Below are 20,105 nucleotides of genomic sequence, written 5' to 3'. Positions count from 1 at the left end.
CAGCTACTGAGCCTGCGCTCTAGAGCCCGCGAGCCACAGCTACTGAGTCTGTAGGCTGAGAGCCCTTGCTCCGCAACAAGAGATGCCACCGCAACGAGCAGGCCATGCACCACAACTAGAGAACAGCCCCACTCTCCACAACAGAGAAAAGCTCATGCAGCAATGAAGACCCAGAACAGTCAAAAATAAAACTAATGAAAAGAGAGAGAGAGAGAAGTTCTATGTATCTGAGGTTGTACAGGCCAAACTCTAAGCTACTCTCTTAGCAGATGACCTAGCAAAGCATTTTCGTTTTTAAAAAATTTTGTTGAAGTACAGTTGATCTACAAAGTTGCATTAATTTCTGCTGTACAGAAAAGTGACTTAGCTATGCTCACACACACATATATACACATATACGTGTACACACACACACACACATATATACACACACACACACGTCCTTTTCCACATCCTTTTCCAGTATGGTTCATCACAAGATATTGAATATATCTCCCTGCGAGCAAAGTATTTCCTACTTCTTTTCTGTTTTTCTCATTTGTTTCACTAAAAGCCACAGTGGGGAATAGACGGAGGTCTTATTTCTGGGTTGGCCTTGTGTGGGTGGGTTGCAGGAGGGTAGGACATGAAACAGAGCATGGGGCCATGGCGAGGGGCAGTGACCAAAGGTTTAGGGGGCTGGCTGGGTGGGTCAGGGTAGACAGAAATGTTCCAGGCCCTGTCCTGTTATCTCTTCATCTCAGACTTAGCTTCTGCTTTGACAGAGCTTCCTTCCTCAGAGTAAATGGAGTTTTGCCTATGGCACCAGCCTTCTGTGCAGCAAGGTTGGGATGTCTGAACAAAGCTAATCTGGAATATATATATAAGAGAATATATATGCGTGCTGCAGTTCATGAGGCCACAAAGAGTCAGACACGACAGCGGCTGAACAGCAACAGAATAGGAGAATATTCTTATCAGAAATATCAGGATGAATGGGAATGAAGTCTAAAAGGGAGGGCATTTATATCTATGTATGGGGTTCCCGTGATGCTTACTCCTTCGAAGGAAAGTTATGACCAACCTAGATAGCATATTAAAATCAGAGACATTACTTTGCCAACAAAGGTCCGTCTAGTCAAGGCTATGGTTTTTCAAGTGGTCATGTATGGATGTGAGATTTGGACTATAAAAAAAGCTGAGCGCTGAAGAATTGATGCTTTTGAACTGTGGTGTTGGAGGAGACTCTCGAGAGTCCCTTGGACTGCAAGGAGATCCAACCAGTCCATCCTAAAGGAGATCAGTCCTGGGTGTTCACTGGAAGGAGATGCTGAAGCTGAAATTCCAATACTTTAGCCACTTCATGCAAAGAGTTAACTCATTGGAAAAGACCCTGATGCTGGGAGGGATTGGGGGCAGGAGGAGAAGGGGATGACAGAGGATGAGATGGCTGGACAGCATCACTGACTCGATGGACATGAGTTTGGGTAAACTCCAGGAGTTTGTGGTGGACAGGGAGGCCTGGCATGCTGCAATTCATGGGGTCACAAAGAGTTGGACATGACTGAGCGACTGAACTGAACTGATAGGCTTTCCAGGTGGTGCTAGCGTAAAGAATCCACCTGCCAATGCAGGAGACACAAGAAACTTGGGTTCGATCCCTGGGTCAGGAAGACCTCCTGGTGTAGGAAACGGCATCCCACTCCAGTATTCTTGCCTGGAAAATAAATTCCACAGGCAGAGGATCCTGGGGGGCTAAGTCCATGGGGTCACGAAGAGTTGGACACGACTGAGCACATATATTTATGTGTGGGTGATTCACTTTGCTGTACATTAGAAACTAACACAGCATTGTAAAGCAATCATACTCTAATAAAATTTATTTAAAAACAAGAAACATAGAGAAAGGGAAATCGCTGCATTTGTGTATAAAAGGTAGAGCTGAGCTTCCTGGAAGCTATAGACCAGAAAGAACGTAACACTTGATTAATAAAACTGTAACAATCTGGTTTGTTTTGTTTGGAGTTTGTTTGCTTTTAAATAATGGTCACTGACAAGAATGATCTTTTTAGTTGCACTTTCACCAAAAAAAAAAAAACAACAAAGATCATCAACAAAAGGACATGTTTTTCTATTGATTGTCAACCAAGCCAAGAGTAAAACTTGAGAGTGGTATGAAAACTTTCTCACCTGAATCACTATAGATGGAAATTTCTCTTTGAGGGACTTCCCTGGTGGCCCAGTGTAAGACTCCACATGCTACCAAGGCAGGAGGCCCAGGTTTCAGGTTCAATCCCTGGCCAGGGAACTAGATCCCACATGCCACAACTAAGGACTCAGAAGAGCCAAATAAATATTTTTTTTTTTTAAAGAAAGAAATTTCTCTTTGAAAAGTTGTCATATTTATAAATTTTATCACCTAAGCAAACCAAATTAGAGAAAAATGTTGCAAACTACCAAAAGATTTCACACCAAAGAGGAAGATTATCCAAACCCCATGACCAAAACCCTGCTGCTGTTGATTTCCTCATTATTTACCTGTGCTTGCATGCTTAGTCACTCAGTCATGTCTAACTCTTTGGGACCCCATGAACTTCAGCCCACCCAGCTTCTCTGTTGGACCCGTATCTCTTCTCCTCATGACAGCGACAGCTCCATAAAGCCCAGGGCGCCGGTGTTATTGAATCCTCGGAGTTTCTTAGACATGAACTAAACACAAATTATTACTCATTATAGACTCATGATGGAGGTCAATTCATATATTCGATTGTAATCACAGCCTCAGGAAATGCCTAGGTACAGAGGGGCAGGCTGTCCCTCCACGGAATGGCCTTCACCTCTCATGATATCATCACCTCTTCTCTTATTCTTATAAACCATTTATTTCTGCTCCTAGGTCCCTGCCCATTCCCATGCATTGACATTTCTAACCTGACCTGTGCACAGATAATGGAAAGTAAATCATGTACACATATGTGATCATGTAACTCCCCTGCCTAAAACCCTCTGCTATGAAAACAAAGAGCCAAACTGGCTCTCTCTCTTTACCTCCACCTCACTCTCGTCTCCCTGTGGACCATGTTTCCCTTCTCTGAATGCTGTCTCCTCCCTTTTCTCCTTTATTTACTTAATTCCCCTTATCCTTCATGGGCTAGGTGCTAAGTTGCTTCAGTAGTATCCACCGCTTTGTGACCCCATGGACTGTAGCCCTGCAGGCTCCTCCGTCCATGGGTTCTTCAGGCAATACTGGAGTGGGTTGCCCTTTCCTACTCCAGGGGATCTTCCCAAGCCAGGGACGGAATCTGAGTCTCTTACATCCTCTGCATTAGCAGGTGGGTTCTCCACCACTAGAACCAGCTGGGAAGGCCACATCTGGATGTCAGTCAAATGTCACTTTCTGCCAGATACTTCCTTCCTTCCATGAGACCAGGTGACCCTGTACAAGTTCAGTGCCTCCCCTTCACAGGTCTTTTGTTGTTTAGTTGCTAAGTTGCCACCCCTTGGACTGTAGCCCATGAGGTTCCTCTGTCCATGGTATTTTCCAGGCAAGAATACTGGAGTGGGTGGCCATTTCCTTGTCCAGGGGATCTTCCCCACCCAGGGATGGAACAGGAGTCTCCTGCACTGGCAGGCAGATTTGTACCCTGAGACTTCACAGGTCTTACCAGGGTGCAATTCTAGAGCGTGTGTTTATATGATGAATGTCTGTCTCCTGCAAATCTGGTTTTCCTGACTACTCTACCCCAGGGTGATTTGTAAAAGTCTCATCAATAGATATATATTTAAGCCCCTGCAGCATCGTAGGCATTATCGTAAGCCCAGGATTCAGTTCAGTTCAGTCGCTCAGTCGTGTCCGACTCTGCGACCCCATGAATCGCAGCACGCCAGGCCTCCCTGTCCATCACCAACTCCCAGAGTTCACTCAGATTCACATCCATCAAGTCAGTGATGCCATCCAGCCATCTCATCCTCGGTCGTCCCCTTCTCCTCCTGCATCCAATCCCTCCCAGCATCAGAGTCTTTTCCAATGAGTCAACTCTTCGCATGAGGTGGCCAAAGTACTGGAGCTTCAGCTTTAGCATCATGCCTTCCAAAGAAATCCCAGAGTTGATCTCCTTCAGAATGGACTGGTTGGATCTCCTTGCAGTCCGAGGGACTCTGAAGAGTCTACTCCAACAACACAGTTCAAAAGCATCAATTCTTCGGTGCTCAGCCTTCTTCACAGTCCAACTCTCACATCCATACATGACCACTGGAAAAACCATAGCCTTGACTAGACGGAGCTTAGTCGGCAAAGTAATGTCTCTGCTTTTGAATATGCTATCTAGGTTGGTCATAACTTTTCTTCCAAGGAGTAAGCATCTTTTAATTTCATGGCTGCAGTCACCATCTGCAGTGATTTGGACCCCCAAAAAATAAAGCCCGGGATTAGGAGCCCAGATTCCAGGAGGGCTTACCAGGAGTGGCCTCGGCAACCAGGACCTGGAGTTCTAGGCAAGGGGACTCTCCTCCCAGGCTCTCATCGGTGAGAACTGAGGTTCCCTCATCCAGTAAAGGAGGCCATGCTCTATGATGATTTACTAGTAAGACTGATTGCAGGGCCTAAGCTTCAGGACTTAATGATTTATTCATAAAATCCTATGAGAAGCAACAAAAGTACTCTTTAGCTCCGTGTAGAAGAAATCTCATCAAATGGCCAGCTTCAAATGCACCGCTGGAGGCAAGATTTTTGTCACTGGAAGGAACTGCTAGGTAAAATAAACATTTGGAAATACACTATTCATGGCCTCAGTTACACTCTTTTCTGGTTGTATGTTAAATCCTTGTTTTTAAGCATCAGGTTTGCTTAGAGAATGAAGTATCTTTAAACGTCTTCCAAAAGGCTTCCACGTAGGACCACTATTGTGATCTATATATTCTGCCCAAGGTCGCTGAGACCAAGGGCAGCGAAGGACTTAAGAAGATGGAATGAATAGACGCCGGAGGGCCGGACGCGCTAAACCCAGGGGGTCAGATCGCCGTCTCCCCTCTCCGCCCCCTGCCAGCCCCTTCCGCACGCCCTTCAGGCCCCTTCCTCGCTCAGACCTGAGCCCTTGCCCAGGCAGAGGCGCCCGCCTCCGAAGGATGCCGGGCGGCGGTGGGGGCGGGGAGGGGGTCTCCGCGCGCTCCAGCCAGCGGCGAGCCCCGGCTCCTGGGCAGGCGATCGGAGGCCCCACCGCCCTTCTCTAGGAATCTGGCGGCGCCGGCGGGCTCGGAGGCCCCAGGGATGAAGACGACAGTGGCGCAGGCCTGCCGCTTGCAGCCGGCGCCAGCGGAGGCGGAGGTGGCGCCCGCCCGCAGGAAATAGAGCGGGGCAACCCCAGCCCGCGCCGCCGGACATCCCCGCGCATCCCCAGGCGCCGCGCGCCCCCGGGCCCGGCAGCGGGGCCTCCGCGCCCTCCTCCCGCCCTTCACCCGCGCGCCGTCGGCCTCCAGCCCGCGCGGGGGCCCGGGGGCGCGGAGCGGGTTGGGGCGCAAAGCAGTCCCGTCCCCGGGCTAAGAGAAAGGCCCCGATTGGCGTTTCTGAATGCACGAGTTGATATGATTACTAATGTTAACTGCCCCCTGAAGAAAACAGCACAGAAAACCCTCGCCTTAACCCCTGCCCGGGCCCCGGCTTTGGCTGGCGGGGCCACCGGCTCATCAGAGTTTGTGGGGCAGCCGACAAGGCCGAGAGAAGGGCGGAAGAGGGAGAGGAGGAGGCTCCCAGTACAAGGTCGGAGCTGGCCGGGACCCCTCCGCCGACCGCGCGGGCCGTGCAGGGTGGGGGCCCGGCCCCCGCGCTCTCCGGGCCCGGGCCCAGCCGAGCGTGGCGCGGAGGTTCGCGCCGCGCGGGCCGGGGGGCCATCGGTGTCCCCGCCGCCCCTCCAAACCGGGCTTTGTTCCCGAGAAGACGTGTCGTTTCTCTCCCGGACGCTTCCCTCCACCCTGTGGCCCAAGTCTTCGCCCACTTCTTCCCCGGAGGACCGGTCCCCATGCAGGGGCGTCCACTCGGATGACCACCGGGACCCGCGGAGAGCAAGTGGGAGGCAGCAGGCCCGGCCCAGCGGCTCTCAGTTGCCCCCCGCCTCGGGCCCAGCGAGCAAGGCGCAAGGTCGTCGGCGGCCACCTCGACCCCCCGCCCACCGCCCGAGGTACCTCTGGCCTGTCCGGTGGAGTCGGGCCGCGGCGGTCGCGGCGGAGCCCAGCCCCGGTCCGGGATCACAGCTTCCAGCGCGCCGCCCGCGCTGCGCCTCGGGTTACCCTGGGGCCGGCGTCTCGCGTCCCATCGGAGCGCGCGGGGACAGCGCCCAGACGGCCGTGCCGGGCGACCGATCGTCCGATGTCATGGGCAACACCTTCCTTTCATCTTGTTTTACACCTGTCCTCTGCACGTGCGGAGGATATGGTGGCAGTTTTTGTTTTTTGTTTTTTTGTTTTAAATCTTAGCTGCTCCTCCAAGAGGCGCGTGCCCCTTAATTGGGCATCTAACTGTTTATCTGTCCCCTGAAAGCGGCTACCGCAAAGTAAATAAACGAGGGAGAGAAGGTTAAAAAAAAAAAAAAAAAAAAAAAAAAACCTGGCAGGATTTCCGCTAGCCCAGCCGCGAACTACACGTCCCAGGAAGCTCCGGCGCCAGGACGCGTGTCCACTCGGCCATCCACTCGGAGGAGGCCTTACTGAGCCCCGGCCGACGCGCGGGCCAATCCCCTCGCCCTGCACCTTGGGCTGGAACCTGCGACGGGCTCGCCCCCAATGATGCTACAGTTACAGAAGCAACGCCGGTTTGTCATTGTCCCAAGAAAGAGGAGCGGCGTGCTTCTTGTCCGTTTCAGCAGAACTGCTGGCATCCTTCAGCTGGACAAGCCTGCGCCCCGGTTGTGACCTTCTGGGGGAGACCCCCGCCCGCGAACAGCACAGCAGGAGACCCCCTCCGGGAATCTCGCCCGCTATTGCGATCGGCCGACGCGCCCCCGCCGGAGCCGCGGCTGGCTGCGTCCACCTCTTCCACTTCATTTATCCGTGGATCATCTTGAGTCCAGCTTGTAAATGTTTAGCATTTTGCTACTTTACTGCTTCTTTCTGGGGACCGTTCCAGCACTGGCCGAGAGCGGCGGAGAGAGGCGACTGAGCCCCGAGAAGAGCGAAGTATGGGGTCCCGGACTCAAGGCAGCCGTGGTCCTTCCCGCGCGCTATTTCTACATCCAGGCCGTGGACACATCTGGCAAGAAGTAAGTCCGCAATGGCTCCATGACGATTTTGGAAGGCAATTCAAGCTTTCTGCTTCTCTCATCGCGTTCTGTCCTCCCAGAACTCGTTTCTCCACAGCAGTTTAAAATAGCCTGAGGGCTATTCACATCTCCTTGAAAGTTTATCCCCCTCCTACTCAATTTTTCTCTGTAGCTTTAGAAATCGTTTCGAATTAGCTCTTCTCCCGGCCCTTTTGAAGGGGAGTCCTACATGAGTGCTGAGCAAACAAACCCCTGTACTTTGCTTAAGGTATTCTAAATTTTTTTCTATTTAAATTAGTTTATTATTTATTTATTTTATGGAAGTATAGTAGATTTACAATGTGTTCATTTCTGCTGTACAACAAAGTGGTTCAGTTAGATCTATACATTCTTTTTTATTAATTTTTATTGGAGTATAGTTGCTTTACAATGTTGTGTTTCTGCTAGTACAGCAAAATGAATCAGCTACACATATACTTATATCCCCTCTATTTTGGATTTCCTTCCCATTTGGGTCACCACAGAGCACTAAATAGATTGGGGTTGACATAGATACAGTCAATCCCAATACCAGTAGGTATAAAAGAGATAACTAATAAAAACCTAGCACAAGGAACTCTTCTAATTTTTGCATAAATTGTTATAAGGAATTTGAACTCAGTTGTTAGAAACTAGTTGGCTTCACCCTTTTCTGGTGCTGCTGTGTTTTCAGGTAGACCTTTGCCCATAAGTGTGTTTTGAAACTCAAAATGAAAAATAAAACAGGATTCATAACTTTATGGTTGAGGCAGAAAGTATCAAAATATGAATCTCCTATGTGTTTATTACAACTTTATTTCATCCTACTGCATTCAACTATTCCACTTGTACTTGAAACTTATTTGTAGAATTCACATACCTCTGACATGATTGTCTTTCTATATTGAAGCTGTCTGTGTATATTTTGTTGGCAAAAAAATCTTGGGAATAAGAAGTTTTCCAAAGAAAAGGAAGCTTATAAATTTTGTCACTTGGTTATAGATAGTATGGTTGGGAAACTAAGTACCATCTTAATCTTAACACCAAGAGCATGCCCTTTTGTATAAAAAACCTTTTATACAACATCACTTGGATAATATGCTAACTACTAGCTTTTTCCATGGCTGAGTACGATTTATAATAGTGATTTTTTTTTTTTAAAGAATCATTGAGACCGATGTTTCAGAAAACCATTAGAGGCATCATTTGATCACAGATTTCCAGATGTGATGGACACAAAATAAATAGTAGGTTAATAGGACTATTTTTATATATGAAATGCATAAGGATGTTCTATGTTTACAGAGATTCGTAGTCTTAAAATATCTCCTTGTAATTTTCTAATAAATGTTTTAACTTATCTTGACCATTGTCATCCTCTTCTTTTTTTTTTTTTTTTTTTTAATCTCCGATCCATGCTATTCATTTTGGTACTGAAAGCATAAGGAAAAGGAAACAAGCACATATTAGGGGGAGGATATAGAGAATAGTCAGGTTCACAGACTGGAGATCATAGTCTTTGTACGTTTGTTTCTTAAAATAAGCTTTACGTTTCACTGTTCTTCCCATCACAGATTTACATCTTCTCCGGGTGAAAAAGTGTTCCAGATTAAAGTCTCAGCCCCAGATGAGCAATTTACTAGAGTCGGGGTCCAGGTTTTAGACCGAAAAGATGGGTCCTACATAGTAAGATACAGAATGTACGCCAGCTACAAAAACCTGAAGATAGAAGTCAAATTCCAAGGTCAACATGTGGCCAAATCTCCATATATTTTAAAAGGTAATGTAGAATATAATTTCAAAACAACACTGTTTGAATACAATATTACCTGTCATTCAGTCAGTAAAAGCAGGTTAGCCTGATATTTTTTCACTGGAAGAAAAAAAATTTTGTTATTGTGTTTCAGTTGCTAAATCAGGTCAGACTCTTAGTGACCCTATGGACTGAAGTTGAAAGCTAAGTTGAGAATCCTGGTAGAAGAAAGAAATGCAAGATTTGAATGGAAATTATAATTCACTAAAGAGGAAAGAACTTAATATGTTCTTTAATATGAACTTAATAGTATTAAGTTCTAGTAATAGAGAATTTGCTTCAGGAAGATGCAACATTAGCAAGAACAGTCAAGCTATCTATCTATATATGGTCATAGATGGCACTTTCTTAGAGACATATGACTTAAGTAGCTGATGAGTGTCACTGAAATTTGGTCAATCACTTCAGGAAGAAAGGGCTTGATAGAGACAGTGAAAGTTGACTGTAGTTTTTTTGGTTTTGTTTCAATGCTATTTTTCCAGAGAAATTCTCCAATGTTTTCTTATATGGGATAAGCATACAGCTTTCTTCCCTAAAGCCATATCATTCCATCTCAGCAGACATATATCCTAAAATATTAGAGAAGCAAGGAGAATACAGACACACAAATCTTTCTTGACCCACTGCTCCAAGAAAGGCAAACATTTTTCTAGAAAGTGTCTAGGTTCCTTCCCCTCACTCCACTAGAACCACTTGGTATCACATAAGCTGTGAAACCTTGAAAAGATGTCCCATTGTCTCCTCCTGCCTGGGTCAAGTGACAATCTGAGAATTATAGAAATAAATGACAGTGAAATCTCAATTCAGATTCTATGTTATGTATTATTTCTACATGTAATTAATTCATTATAGTATTAGTGGAATGGGTGTTTTGAGGATTACTTTGCTTCTTTATATTATCTTTAAAAAATTACTAGCCATAGTAGGGGTGCTTTATTTACTTGTATTTTTGGGGGGGGCCCTCATCTCAAGGCTTTTTTTTTTTGGACTTCCCTGGTGGCTCAGACGGTAAAGCGTCTGCCTACAACACGGGAGACCCGGGTTCGATCCCTGCGTCGGGAAGATCTCCTGGAGAAGGAGATACCAATCCACTCCAGTACTCTTGCCTGGAAAATTCCATGGACTGAGGAGCCTGGTAGGCTACAGTCCGTGGGGTCTCAAAGAGTCGGACACGACTGAGCGACTTCAATGTCAATGTCAAGGCTTGCAGTATCTTAGTTTCCCCACCAGGGATCGAACCCAGGCCCCAGCATCAGAAGCACAGAATCCTGACCGGTGGACCATCAGGAAATTCCCACTTGTATTGATCCTTAGGATGATTTACCCATTGAGAAAAGTATCTTAGACATTTTAAGAACTGGTTTGTATAACAGACCATTGAAATATTAATTTCTGATCACTTTTGTCTTTCATTAAAACATGGATATGCCTCTGATATCCTTTTACCAATGCTTGGTTATTCTCAAGTACACAAAACAAAGAGTAATGCTTTGCGGTACAACAGAAACTAATACAACATTGTAAAGCAACTATACTCCAATAAAATTTAATTTAAAAAAAAAGAATAATGGACTATGAGGATTTCCCTGGCCGTCCAGTAGTTAAGACTCACATGGGGTCCATCCCTGGTTGGGCAACTAAGATCCTACGTGCCACGTGGGAAAGAAAACAGTAATGGAGGGACTACGGAAGCCACTTAGAGCAAAATGTAGTACCATTAGCTTTCTTTTGAAGTCGTGCGAAGTGCACTTTACTGTGAAAAGATCTTAAGACCCAACCGTAAAGAGCCGTCAGAACAGATGCACTCACGGTACCCCAGTGTAATAGAAAGGTTTCTCTTTTTAAAATAGGTTTTCCAACAAATTGCCCTCCCCATCTAACTAGGCAGGATCTGAAGTCATGCTACAAATATCTGTTACACGTTTCACACGCTGAGTGAGATTGTGCCTGTACCCTTTGCTCCGTGTGTCATCAGGGCCGGTGTACCACGAGAGCTGTGACTGTCCCTTGGAAGACAGTGCAGCCTGGCTGCGGGAGATGAACTGCCCAGAAACCTTTGCTCAGATTCACAGAGATCTGGTGCATTTCCCTACCGTTGACCCGGAAAAGATTGCAACGGAAATCCCAAAAAGATTTGGACAAAGACAGAGCTTGTGTCATTATACCTTGAAGGATAACAAGGTGCAGTTGCTTGTTTGTCTCGGTGATTTATTTTTGTTTTGGCCATGTGGCTACAACTAGCTACCTAGTTTTATTAAAAAGTATTCTGCCGATCATTGTGATAAGCTTGATCTCAGTGAAGCCAAAGCATACTTTTAGACTAATGGAATAAACATGGAATTGTCTTCCAGGTTTATATCAAGACTCACGGGGAACATGTAGGTTTTAGAATTTTCATGGATGCCATACTACTTTCTTTGACTAGAAAAGTAAGTATTTCTTTTCTCTTGTGTATAATGGACGATTTAAATCCAGGTTTTACATCATAGTCTTCCCAGCCGGCACAGTGGTAAAGAATCTGCCTGCAGTGCAGGAGACCCGGGTTCAATCCCTGGGTTGGGAAGATCCCCCGGAGAAGGAAGTGACAACCCACTCCAGTATTCTTGCCATGGAGAATTCTGTGGACAGGGGAGCCTGGCGGACTGTAGTCCATGGGGTTGCTAAAGAGTCAGACATGACTGAGCAACTAAACAATGACAACTGCAGTGGGGTTTGGACAGTGATAGTGAAATGGCTGATATGAAAAACGATACCGTCATTTTAACACTTTGGCTTCCTTGTCCTAGGTGAAGATGCCTGATGTGGAGTTTTTTGTTAATTTGGGAGACTGGCCTTTGGAAAAAAAGAAATCTAGTCCCCACATCCATCCGATCTTTTCCTGGTGTGGCTCCACAGACTCCAAGGATATTGTGATGCCCACCTACGACTTGACAGACTCTGTCCTAGAAACCATGGGCCGGTGAGAGATGGGTCGCAGACAACCCAGAGTCTTGGTTTTCTTTCCTTGATGAGTTTTTTCCCAACACCCCTTGCGAGGCGATGGTTTGGGGGAAACATCTGTTGCACTGTCTGTCTTCCAGAGTCAGTCTGGATATGATGTCCGTGCAGGCCAACACGGGTCCTCCCTGGGAAAGCAAAAACTCTACCGCTGTGTGGAGAGGGCGAGACAGCCGGAAAGAGAGACTCGAGCTGGTTAAGCTGAGCAGGAAGCACCCGGAGCTCATAGACGCTGCTTTCACCAACTTCTTCTTCTTTAAACACGACGAAAGCCTGTATGGTCCCATCGTGAAGCACATTTCATTTTTCGATTTCTTCAAGGTATGACATCATCCAGAGCCAATGCTTTGTGATTTTCCAAATACCTTCATTTGCGTGCTGGGTCACTTCAGTCGTGTCGGACTCTCCATGACCCTATGGACTGTAACCCACCAGGCTCCTCTGTCCATGAGGATTCTCCAGGCAAGAATACTGGAGTGGGTTGCCATTTCCTTCTCCAGGGGATCTTCCCAACCCAGGGATTGAACCCATGTCTCTTATGTCTCCTGCATGGGCAGGCAGGTTCTTTACCACTGGTGCACCTGGAAAGTCCCACCTGCATTTGAGGGGTGGGAAATCAAGGTAAATTACAGGAGGTGAGTGAGTGAGTGATAGTCGTTGCTCAGTGGTGTCCGACTCTGCAACCTATGGACTGGATCCCACCAGGCTCCTCTGTTTATAGAATTCTCCAGGCAAGAATACTGGAGTGGGTTGCCATTCCCTTCTCCAACAGAAGATGAGAGGTGAGCACAAAATTTTAGGAACATCCAGGCATGGGGCACCAGAGACTAACCAGCCCCTAGCAGGCAACCTGGATTGTACTCAGTACCTAGAAAAGTGAAAGTGTTAGTCGCTCAGTCCTGTCCAACTCTCTGTGATTTCCTGGACCGTAGCCTGCAGGCTCCTCTGTCCTTGGGATTCTCCAGGCAAGAATATGGGACTGGGTTGCCATTCCCTTCTCCAGGAGATCTTCCTGACCCAAGAATCAAATGTGGGTCTCCCACAATGCAGGCGGATTCTTCACTGTCTAAGCCGCCAGGGAAGCCCTGAGTCAGTCTCTAGACCTGACATGAAATATGCACCAAGGGAGTTTGGGATCTGGGTAATTTTTCCTCCAACTGACCTTCAAGAGAAGCACATTTTCACTCCAAACCCTTTTTGTATTAAAAAATACATGTAAGTGATTTTATAAATATTTCTCCCCTGAGCCATAGAATCACAATAGACTAAAGAAGGAATATAGAGCAGGTGTCTCTTCCCTTCTGTAGGGAAATGACTTGGAATCCATCCAGCTGTTCTGCTCAAAAACTCTGGGGATTCTATACTCTCTCCGTGTCTAGAATGTGGGCTGTTTCTATTTTCCCAGGGTTGATCCTTTTTCTGACAACTCCCCTTTCTCAAGCAGTGAGGTATACCACCCTGATCTCTAGACCCCCAAGGGGTTTTGAAGCCTAGTCCGCCATCTCCTGCAGGTGGGAAGGTCAGTGATTGATGAGCTCTGTACAGAGGAGCCTGGTGGGCTACAGTCCACAGGGTCGCAAGAATCAGATGTGGCTGAAGCGACTTACTGCACAGAGCACAAGAAGACTTAAAGATGGCCATTAGCTGAATAATCAGTTTTTCTTCCATACGCATGTCACAGAAATTTTGGAAAGAAATGGTTATAACCAAAGAGAGCTGATAGCAGCCATTCCTCCTCTGAGAGTGTCCTGTCAGACCTTTGCTTTCTTTCTGTTGTACCTGTTGCAATTTGTTACAGCTTAAAACTATTGACTGGGACATCCCCTGGTGGTCCAGTGGTTAAGAGTCTGCCTTGCAAGGTAGGGGATGCAGTTTCGATCCTTGATCTGGGATCCCATATGCTGTGGAGCAACTAAGCCTGTGTGCCCCAACTAGATAGCCACATGAAAATCACATGTGCCTCAACTGAGACCCAGTTAAATAAACAGATAAATATTTGTTGACCTCTGCCGTGCTAGAAATATTTTGATTCATAGATGTTCTTGCCCCAGAGGTTGTTAATTTCTTTAAGACCTGGGTGTGGCCACCTGATGTTTCAAAGGTGTGGTTAACACAGTTTAGAATGTGCCCTCAGTAGGTACTGTCATGCCATCGATAAAGTAGTCACATGCATGCAAAATCACTTCAATTGTGTCTGACTCTGTGACCCTGTGGACTGTAGCCCTCCAGGCTCCTCTGTCTGTGGGGATTCTCCAGGCAAGAATACTGGAGTGGGTTACCACTTCCTCCTCCAGGAGATCTCCCCAACCCAGGGATCGAATCCACATCTCTTACGTCTCCTACATTAGCAGCGAGATTCTTTACCACGACTGCCACCAGGGAAGTAGTCATAATAAATCGAATTTCCTTCGCTGGTAGGCTTTGGACAACAGTTTTATAATTTTATTGGCTGCTCCAGCATTAGACTTGGGGTCCCTTCTTGAAATTTCGGGGAACATCAAAATAGGCCCTAGATATAGTTCCGTGTGTTATGTATACGTATAAATAATTAATAGCCCTTACTTAAGTGGCAGGGGCCAAGGACAAAATCTAGCCAGTTTGTAGATGAGGATGGTGAGGTTTGATGTGTGGAAAGAGGAGGACAGTAAAGAAGAGTGGCAAAAAGGGAGTTCAGTGGAGGTTCTTCTGCTGTCCTGCTGTTTGCAGCATAAATATCAGATCAATGTCGATGGCACCGTGGCGGCCTACCGCCTGCCGTATCTGCTGGTTGGTGACAGTGTGGTGCTGAAGCAGGACTCCATCTACTATGAACACTTCTATAACGAACTGCAGCCCTGGAAACACTACATTCCAATTAAAAGCAACCTGAGTGATCTCCTAGAGAAACTTCAGTGGGCAAAAGATCACGATGAAGAGGTAAGGTCAGTCTCTTTGTTCCCCCAGGTATCACGGGGTCATTTCCATGTCTTGTGCCTGGAAAGCATTCAACATGCTTACATGTAGACCCTTTCCTGTAAGTGGGAAGCCACCTCCCCATGCATAGCACAGATCTCCTCAGAGTAAAGCCAGGCATAGTGGCTTGGATTAACTGCCCACTCTGCACATGACGCGAAAACCTAAACCTTGGCCTCGATTTTGCTGTCTCACTCAGATCTGAGCTCCAAGCACTGCCTCACCTCCACTAGCAACATGAAGATAAAGATGGTCAGCCTGGCAGGGGAAGAACTAACTGTGCCATGGATTAAAATGAAGGATTGCATGAGAGAAGCTTCAAACTAATTGCTAAAATTCATTCAGGCAGTGCATTAAGCTTCATCTTGCATTGACTTTGCAAAGTCATTGTTACTTCATTTTGTCTCCCCTTTCTGTCCCAGAGAGGCCCATTCTAGAAGGCCCAATATGACTTCTTAAACTATAAAGTCTTAAAAATCTCACTTTGATTTGAACACACTTCCTCTATTAAATGTTCCCTTTACACACAAGACTTCAAAGATAACTGTAGCCACTATTTTCCCACCAAAATGTACTTGGAAGATCACTTAGCATATGTCTGCATGGGGACAAATATGTTTCATTAAAGGATATTATTCTTGCTCCCATAGGCAAAGAAGATAGCCAAAACAGGACAAGAATTTGCAAGAAATAATCTCATGGGCGATGACATATTCTGTTATTATTTTAAACTTTTCCAGGTCAGTATTTTCTAAGAAAATAGAAATATTTGTAATTGTTCATGTTAGTAGCAAGTAATGTTTCACTGAACAATTTCTAAAAGTATTTTCATTAAGGAGATACATATATACCTCTGTAAGTGAAAGTCAGGGATAAATATTAAATTATAGTGAAAACGAAGGATGCTAAAGAATAGCTAATGGAGAATGCCACAACATTAAGGGAAAGGTGTTAATGTTAGAACTGTGTGGCATGTGGTTAGAAAAGTGGCCTCTGAGCCTAGAAAGTTACTGTGCGTGGATTCTCAAATTTGTTCTCTGTACAAAACTGCTATTTGGTTACTGTTTCTTTTTCTATACAGTGAAAGCTATGTTTGGACCTCTTGTGCTGACTCCATATGGGCCATAACTTTTCTTGCAATTTGCCTTTATGGACCTACCCATTTAGGGATTGTAGTCAAAGCCTATCTGACAATTTGAAAGGTTCTTTTTTTAAAAAATGCAGTCGTAAGCATGTAATTCGCTAATAAATAGTTCTACAATAGTTAGATTGTTCTCAGAGTTGCAGAATTCTAGATATTGAGCCCAGTGTCTCAGGCACTGCTACAGAACAAAGTTGGTCATTGCTGATTCCCCTCCCCCTTTGTACCTTTCCTAAAGAGTGATATGTAACTAAAGAAAGAACTGGGGGCATTTGCTAATCTGAATTCCTAAAGAGCCACAGGTTATTAGAGTTCATTCATTCAACTCACATGTACTAGAGCATAAGCACCTCGTCCAGAACTTAGGACAAGGAAGCCCATGATGAATGAAGACGTGACTGAGGCTGTACCAGCTGTGGTGGGTCAGGCAGAAATAGTCTGTCCTCAGATTGTCAGTTTAGGGAAGATGGGAACACAGTCATTTTCACTACGTGGCACAAGATGAAAATAAATACCATAAAAGAGTCATATAAATGAAGGATAGACTTAGGAGTGGACCGTTAGAAATAGGACAGTCACCTCTCAGAAGCTCTGTTGTGGGGTTTTAAGGAGGGCCTTGCATTTCATAACTTGACGCAGGTGAATTAAATGGACCAAGTTCTAGCAAACTCCAGTGTATCTAATTTGGTAAGTGCGCCTTATGTTGTTGTTCAGTCACTGAATCGTGTCTGACTCTTCGCGACCCCGTGAACGCAGCACGCCAGGCTTCCCTGTCTTTCACTGTCTCCCAGAGTTTGCTCAAACTCATGTCCATTGAGTCAGTGGTGCCATCCAACCATCTCATCCTGTCACCCCCTTTTCCTCCTGCCCTCAATCTTTCCCAGCATCAGGGTCTTTTGCAATGAGTCAGCTTTTTGCATCAGGTGGCCAGAGTATTGGACCTTCTGCTTCAGCATCTTAAGTGCTAAATAAAACATGCTTTCGTATTGTTGCCTGTACAGGAATATGCCAGTTTACAAGTGAGTGAGCCCCAGATCCGAGAGGGCATGATGAGGGTAGAGCCAGAGACCGAGGATGACCTCTTTCCTTGCACGTGCCACAGGAAGAAGGTAACCGGAACTGACCTCCTAGCCAATGTCACAGGAAGAACTAACCGTGATCCGAGTCCTCATTCTCCCCTTTACTCATTCAGTCAGGCAGCAACTACCCAAACTGCTCCTGGAGCCTCTAAGCAACTCATTCTAGCAGAGGCAGAAAAAACAGTTACCAACAAAAGGCAAAAAAAAAAAAAATCAGGTGCTAAGATGCGGTGAAGCAAAGATACATAGGAGATCCCAGCAAAGTGGAGGGAGGCCTTTTTTATTGTGAGAATTACAAATCACGTGGCATTTGAATAGATATTTGAAGTTTGCAATGTATTTTCACATGTATCATCTAATAGCCTCATCTCCCTGTGAGATAGTTTCTGCAAAATTTATCATCCCAGTTTAGAGATGGAAAAATACATAACCATGATTATTCATGTTAATAGATTATTCATTTAAAAGTGATCTCTGTTAATACCACTACCTTACTGGGCTTCCCTGGTGGCTCAGATGGTAAAGCGTCTGCCTGCAATGAGGGAGACCCAGGTTCGATCCTTGGATCGGGAAGATCCCCTGGAGAAGGAAATGGCAACCCACTCCAGTACTCTTGCCTGGTCCAGTCCATGGGATCCTCCAGGCAAGAATACTGGAGTGGGTTGCCATGCCCTCCTCCAGGGCACCTTCCCAACCCAGGGTTCAAACCTGCATCTCTGCTGTCTCCTGCATTGCAGGTGGATTCTTTACTGCTGAGCCACCGGGCAAGTCGCATACAAGCTCTGCTGCTAAGTCAAATTCAGTCGTGTCCGACTCTGTGCGACCCCATAGAGGACAGCCCACCAGGCTCCCCCATCCCTGGGATTCTCCAGGCAAGAACACTGGAGTGGGTTGCCATTGCCTTCTCCAATGCAGGAAAGTGAAAAGTGAAAGTAAAGTCGCTCAGTTGTGCCTGACCCTCAGCAACCCCATGGACTGCAGTCTTTCAGGCCCCTCCGTCCATGGGATTTACATACAAGCTCACTGATTGTTAAATATTTTGGAATTCTGCATGGGGGTTAACCTTTGGTAGCTTGGAATACACCTGGTTACAGTATTTACACCATGAAAACAGCACCTGCTGAAATTAGTTTTATTTTGCTTCATTTGGTTTTGTTTTGGATTTGCCCCTAGCTAGCCTTCAGAGGAGAAGGCAATGGCACCCCACTCCAGTACTCTTGCCTGGAAAATCCCATGGATGGAGGAACCTGATGGGCTGCAGTCCATGGGGTCGCTAAGACTGAGCGACTTCACTTTGACTTTTTACTTTCATGCACTGGGGAAGGAAATGGCAACCCACTCCAGTATTCTTGCCTGGAGAATCCTAGGGATGAGGGAGCCTGGTGGGCTGCCGTCTATGGGGTCACACAGAGTCGGACACGACTGAAGTGTTTAGCAGCAGCAGCAGCCTTCAGAAGTGGTATAGCATCAGTGATAACTCCTCTCAGTGCTGCAAGGCCACAGAATCACTGAAAACGAGTTTCAAAACAGAAATGGCCAAAATTGGAAGGTGCTCCCACATGGAGTTTGATTTGGTATCAGAATGAGTCTGTTGGCTCCAGATAGAACTGGGTGACTGCCTTACTCCACTCCTCTTTTTTTTTTTTTTATTTTTATCTATTAAGTGACTTCGAGGCGTGCCAGATGATTCCCCTGATTGGTAGAACTTAGGACTAGAATGATAGCTTTATTGGTTTTCCCACCCCTCGTGGTCTGCTCTGGCCGTTCACTGATAGCGTTCAGAACACAAACCTTTACCATCATACAGACCCCTAGATGTTCAGGGTCCCACCAATGAGACTTTACCCTTAGATGATTTCAAATAATAAAATCCTAAAATTTTATTTGAATCCTAAAATTCAAATAATAAAGTCCTAAAATCCTCTAGTGATGACTCGGCTTTGTTTATCCCTTCTTTCATCTTTGTGTGCCTGTGTGCTTAGTCGCTAAATCGTGTCCAACTCTTTGTGACCCTGTGGACTGTAGCCCACCAGGCTCCTCTGTCCAAGAATACTGGACCGGGTTGCCATTTCCTCCTCCAGGGCATCTTCCCCACCCAGGGATCAAACCCGAATCTCCTGCACTGGCAGGCAGATCTTAGCCACCAGGGAAGCCTCTTATGTCTTTAGGGGAAAGTAATTAATAGACGAATGTAAGCCTTCTTACTCATGGAAAACTTATTGATGGCTCTAAATATTTTGTTTCTTAATTGCAGACCAAAGATGAACTGTGATACGCAAAATACCTTTCCTTCAAATAGTGGTGCTCTGAAGACTCTTCTTAAGGGAAAAGAAGAATGTCTTCTAAATACTAATTCCATGGACAGTATAAAATCTGCTCTATGATTGTCTGGATTATGAAGATCTGTGTGTTCTTATGCAGTATTCCCACGACGGTCATTGGAAGTACATTTTTAGAATTTTATAATAAAATCACTTTTATTTTAAAGGCCTGTGTTGTGCTCATCATTAGCTATGTTTGGACCATGGAGCAGTAAAAAAAAAAAAAAAGGATATCTGAGTCCTGAACTCAGTCTGAAGCATGTCAAAAGCCATCACCTACCTAGATACACAGTTTACATAACAAAGCAGTAAGCTTCTGACTTGTTTACACTATTATTTTAGATAATCAGTCACTCACAGCCAAACTGAATACTAATTAATACACCTTCCAAGGTTTTTTGTAATCTGGCCTCTTCCTGTATCCATCACAAATGGATTTAGCAAGTATTTATTAAGCACCTAATATGTGCCAGGCATTGTATTAGGCTCTACAGATACAATAGTGAACAGTCACTATCTCTTCTGAAAGAAGAGTGAAATAAACAAGTAAAAATA

The 20,105-nt window shown here is 45.7% G+C and overlaps 2 protein-coding genes across 4 annotated transcripts in view; one reads left to right on the top strand and one right to left on the bottom strand.

Annotated features, from left to right (window-relative positions):
* Window positions 1–6,647, bottom strand: part of BIVM (basic, immunoglobulin-like variable motif containing) — a 32,710-nt gene extending 26,063 nt beyond the window's left edge. For 2 of the 3 annotated variants that reach the window (XM_040267432.1, XM_040267434.1), the window contains exon 1: window positions 6,157–6,640. The gene's annotated coding sequence lies outside the window, so the exon portion shown is untranslated. Of the gene's footprint in view, window positions 1–6,156 lie in introns of all 3 variants that reach the window. The other variant, XM_040267435.1, reaches the window with a different exon arrangement.
* A 76-nt stretch (window positions 6,648–6,723) lies between these two features.
* On the top strand, window positions 6,724–19,716 carry POGLUT2 (protein O-glucosyltransferase 2). The gene is made up of 10 exons (XM_040267431.1): window positions 6,724–7,229; window positions 8,822–9,027; window positions 11,036–11,241; window positions 11,412–11,489; window positions 11,847–12,019; window positions 12,141–12,378; window positions 14,764–14,973; window positions 15,660–15,749; window positions 17,152–17,259; window positions 19,484–19,716. The coding sequence occupies exons 1-10, from the start codon at window positions 7,048–7,050 to the stop codon at window positions 19,499–19,501; spliced, it is 1,509 nt and encodes a 502-aa protein (XP_040123365.1). The 5' UTR covers window positions 6,724–7,047; the 3' UTR covers window positions 19,502–19,716.
* The last annotated feature ends 389 nt before the right edge of the window (window positions 19,717–20,105 follow it).

The sequence above is a fragment of the Oryx dammah genome, unplaced genomic scaffold, assembly GCF_014754425.2.
Source record: "Oryx dammah isolate SB20612 unplaced genomic scaffold, SCBI_Odam_1.1 HiC_scaffold_24, whole genome shotgun sequence".
NCBI classification, from domain to species: domain Eukaryota; kingdom Metazoa; phylum Chordata; class Mammalia; order Artiodactyla; family Bovidae; genus Oryx; species Oryx dammah.
This window is presented reverse-complemented; position numbering and strand designations above follow the sequence as displayed.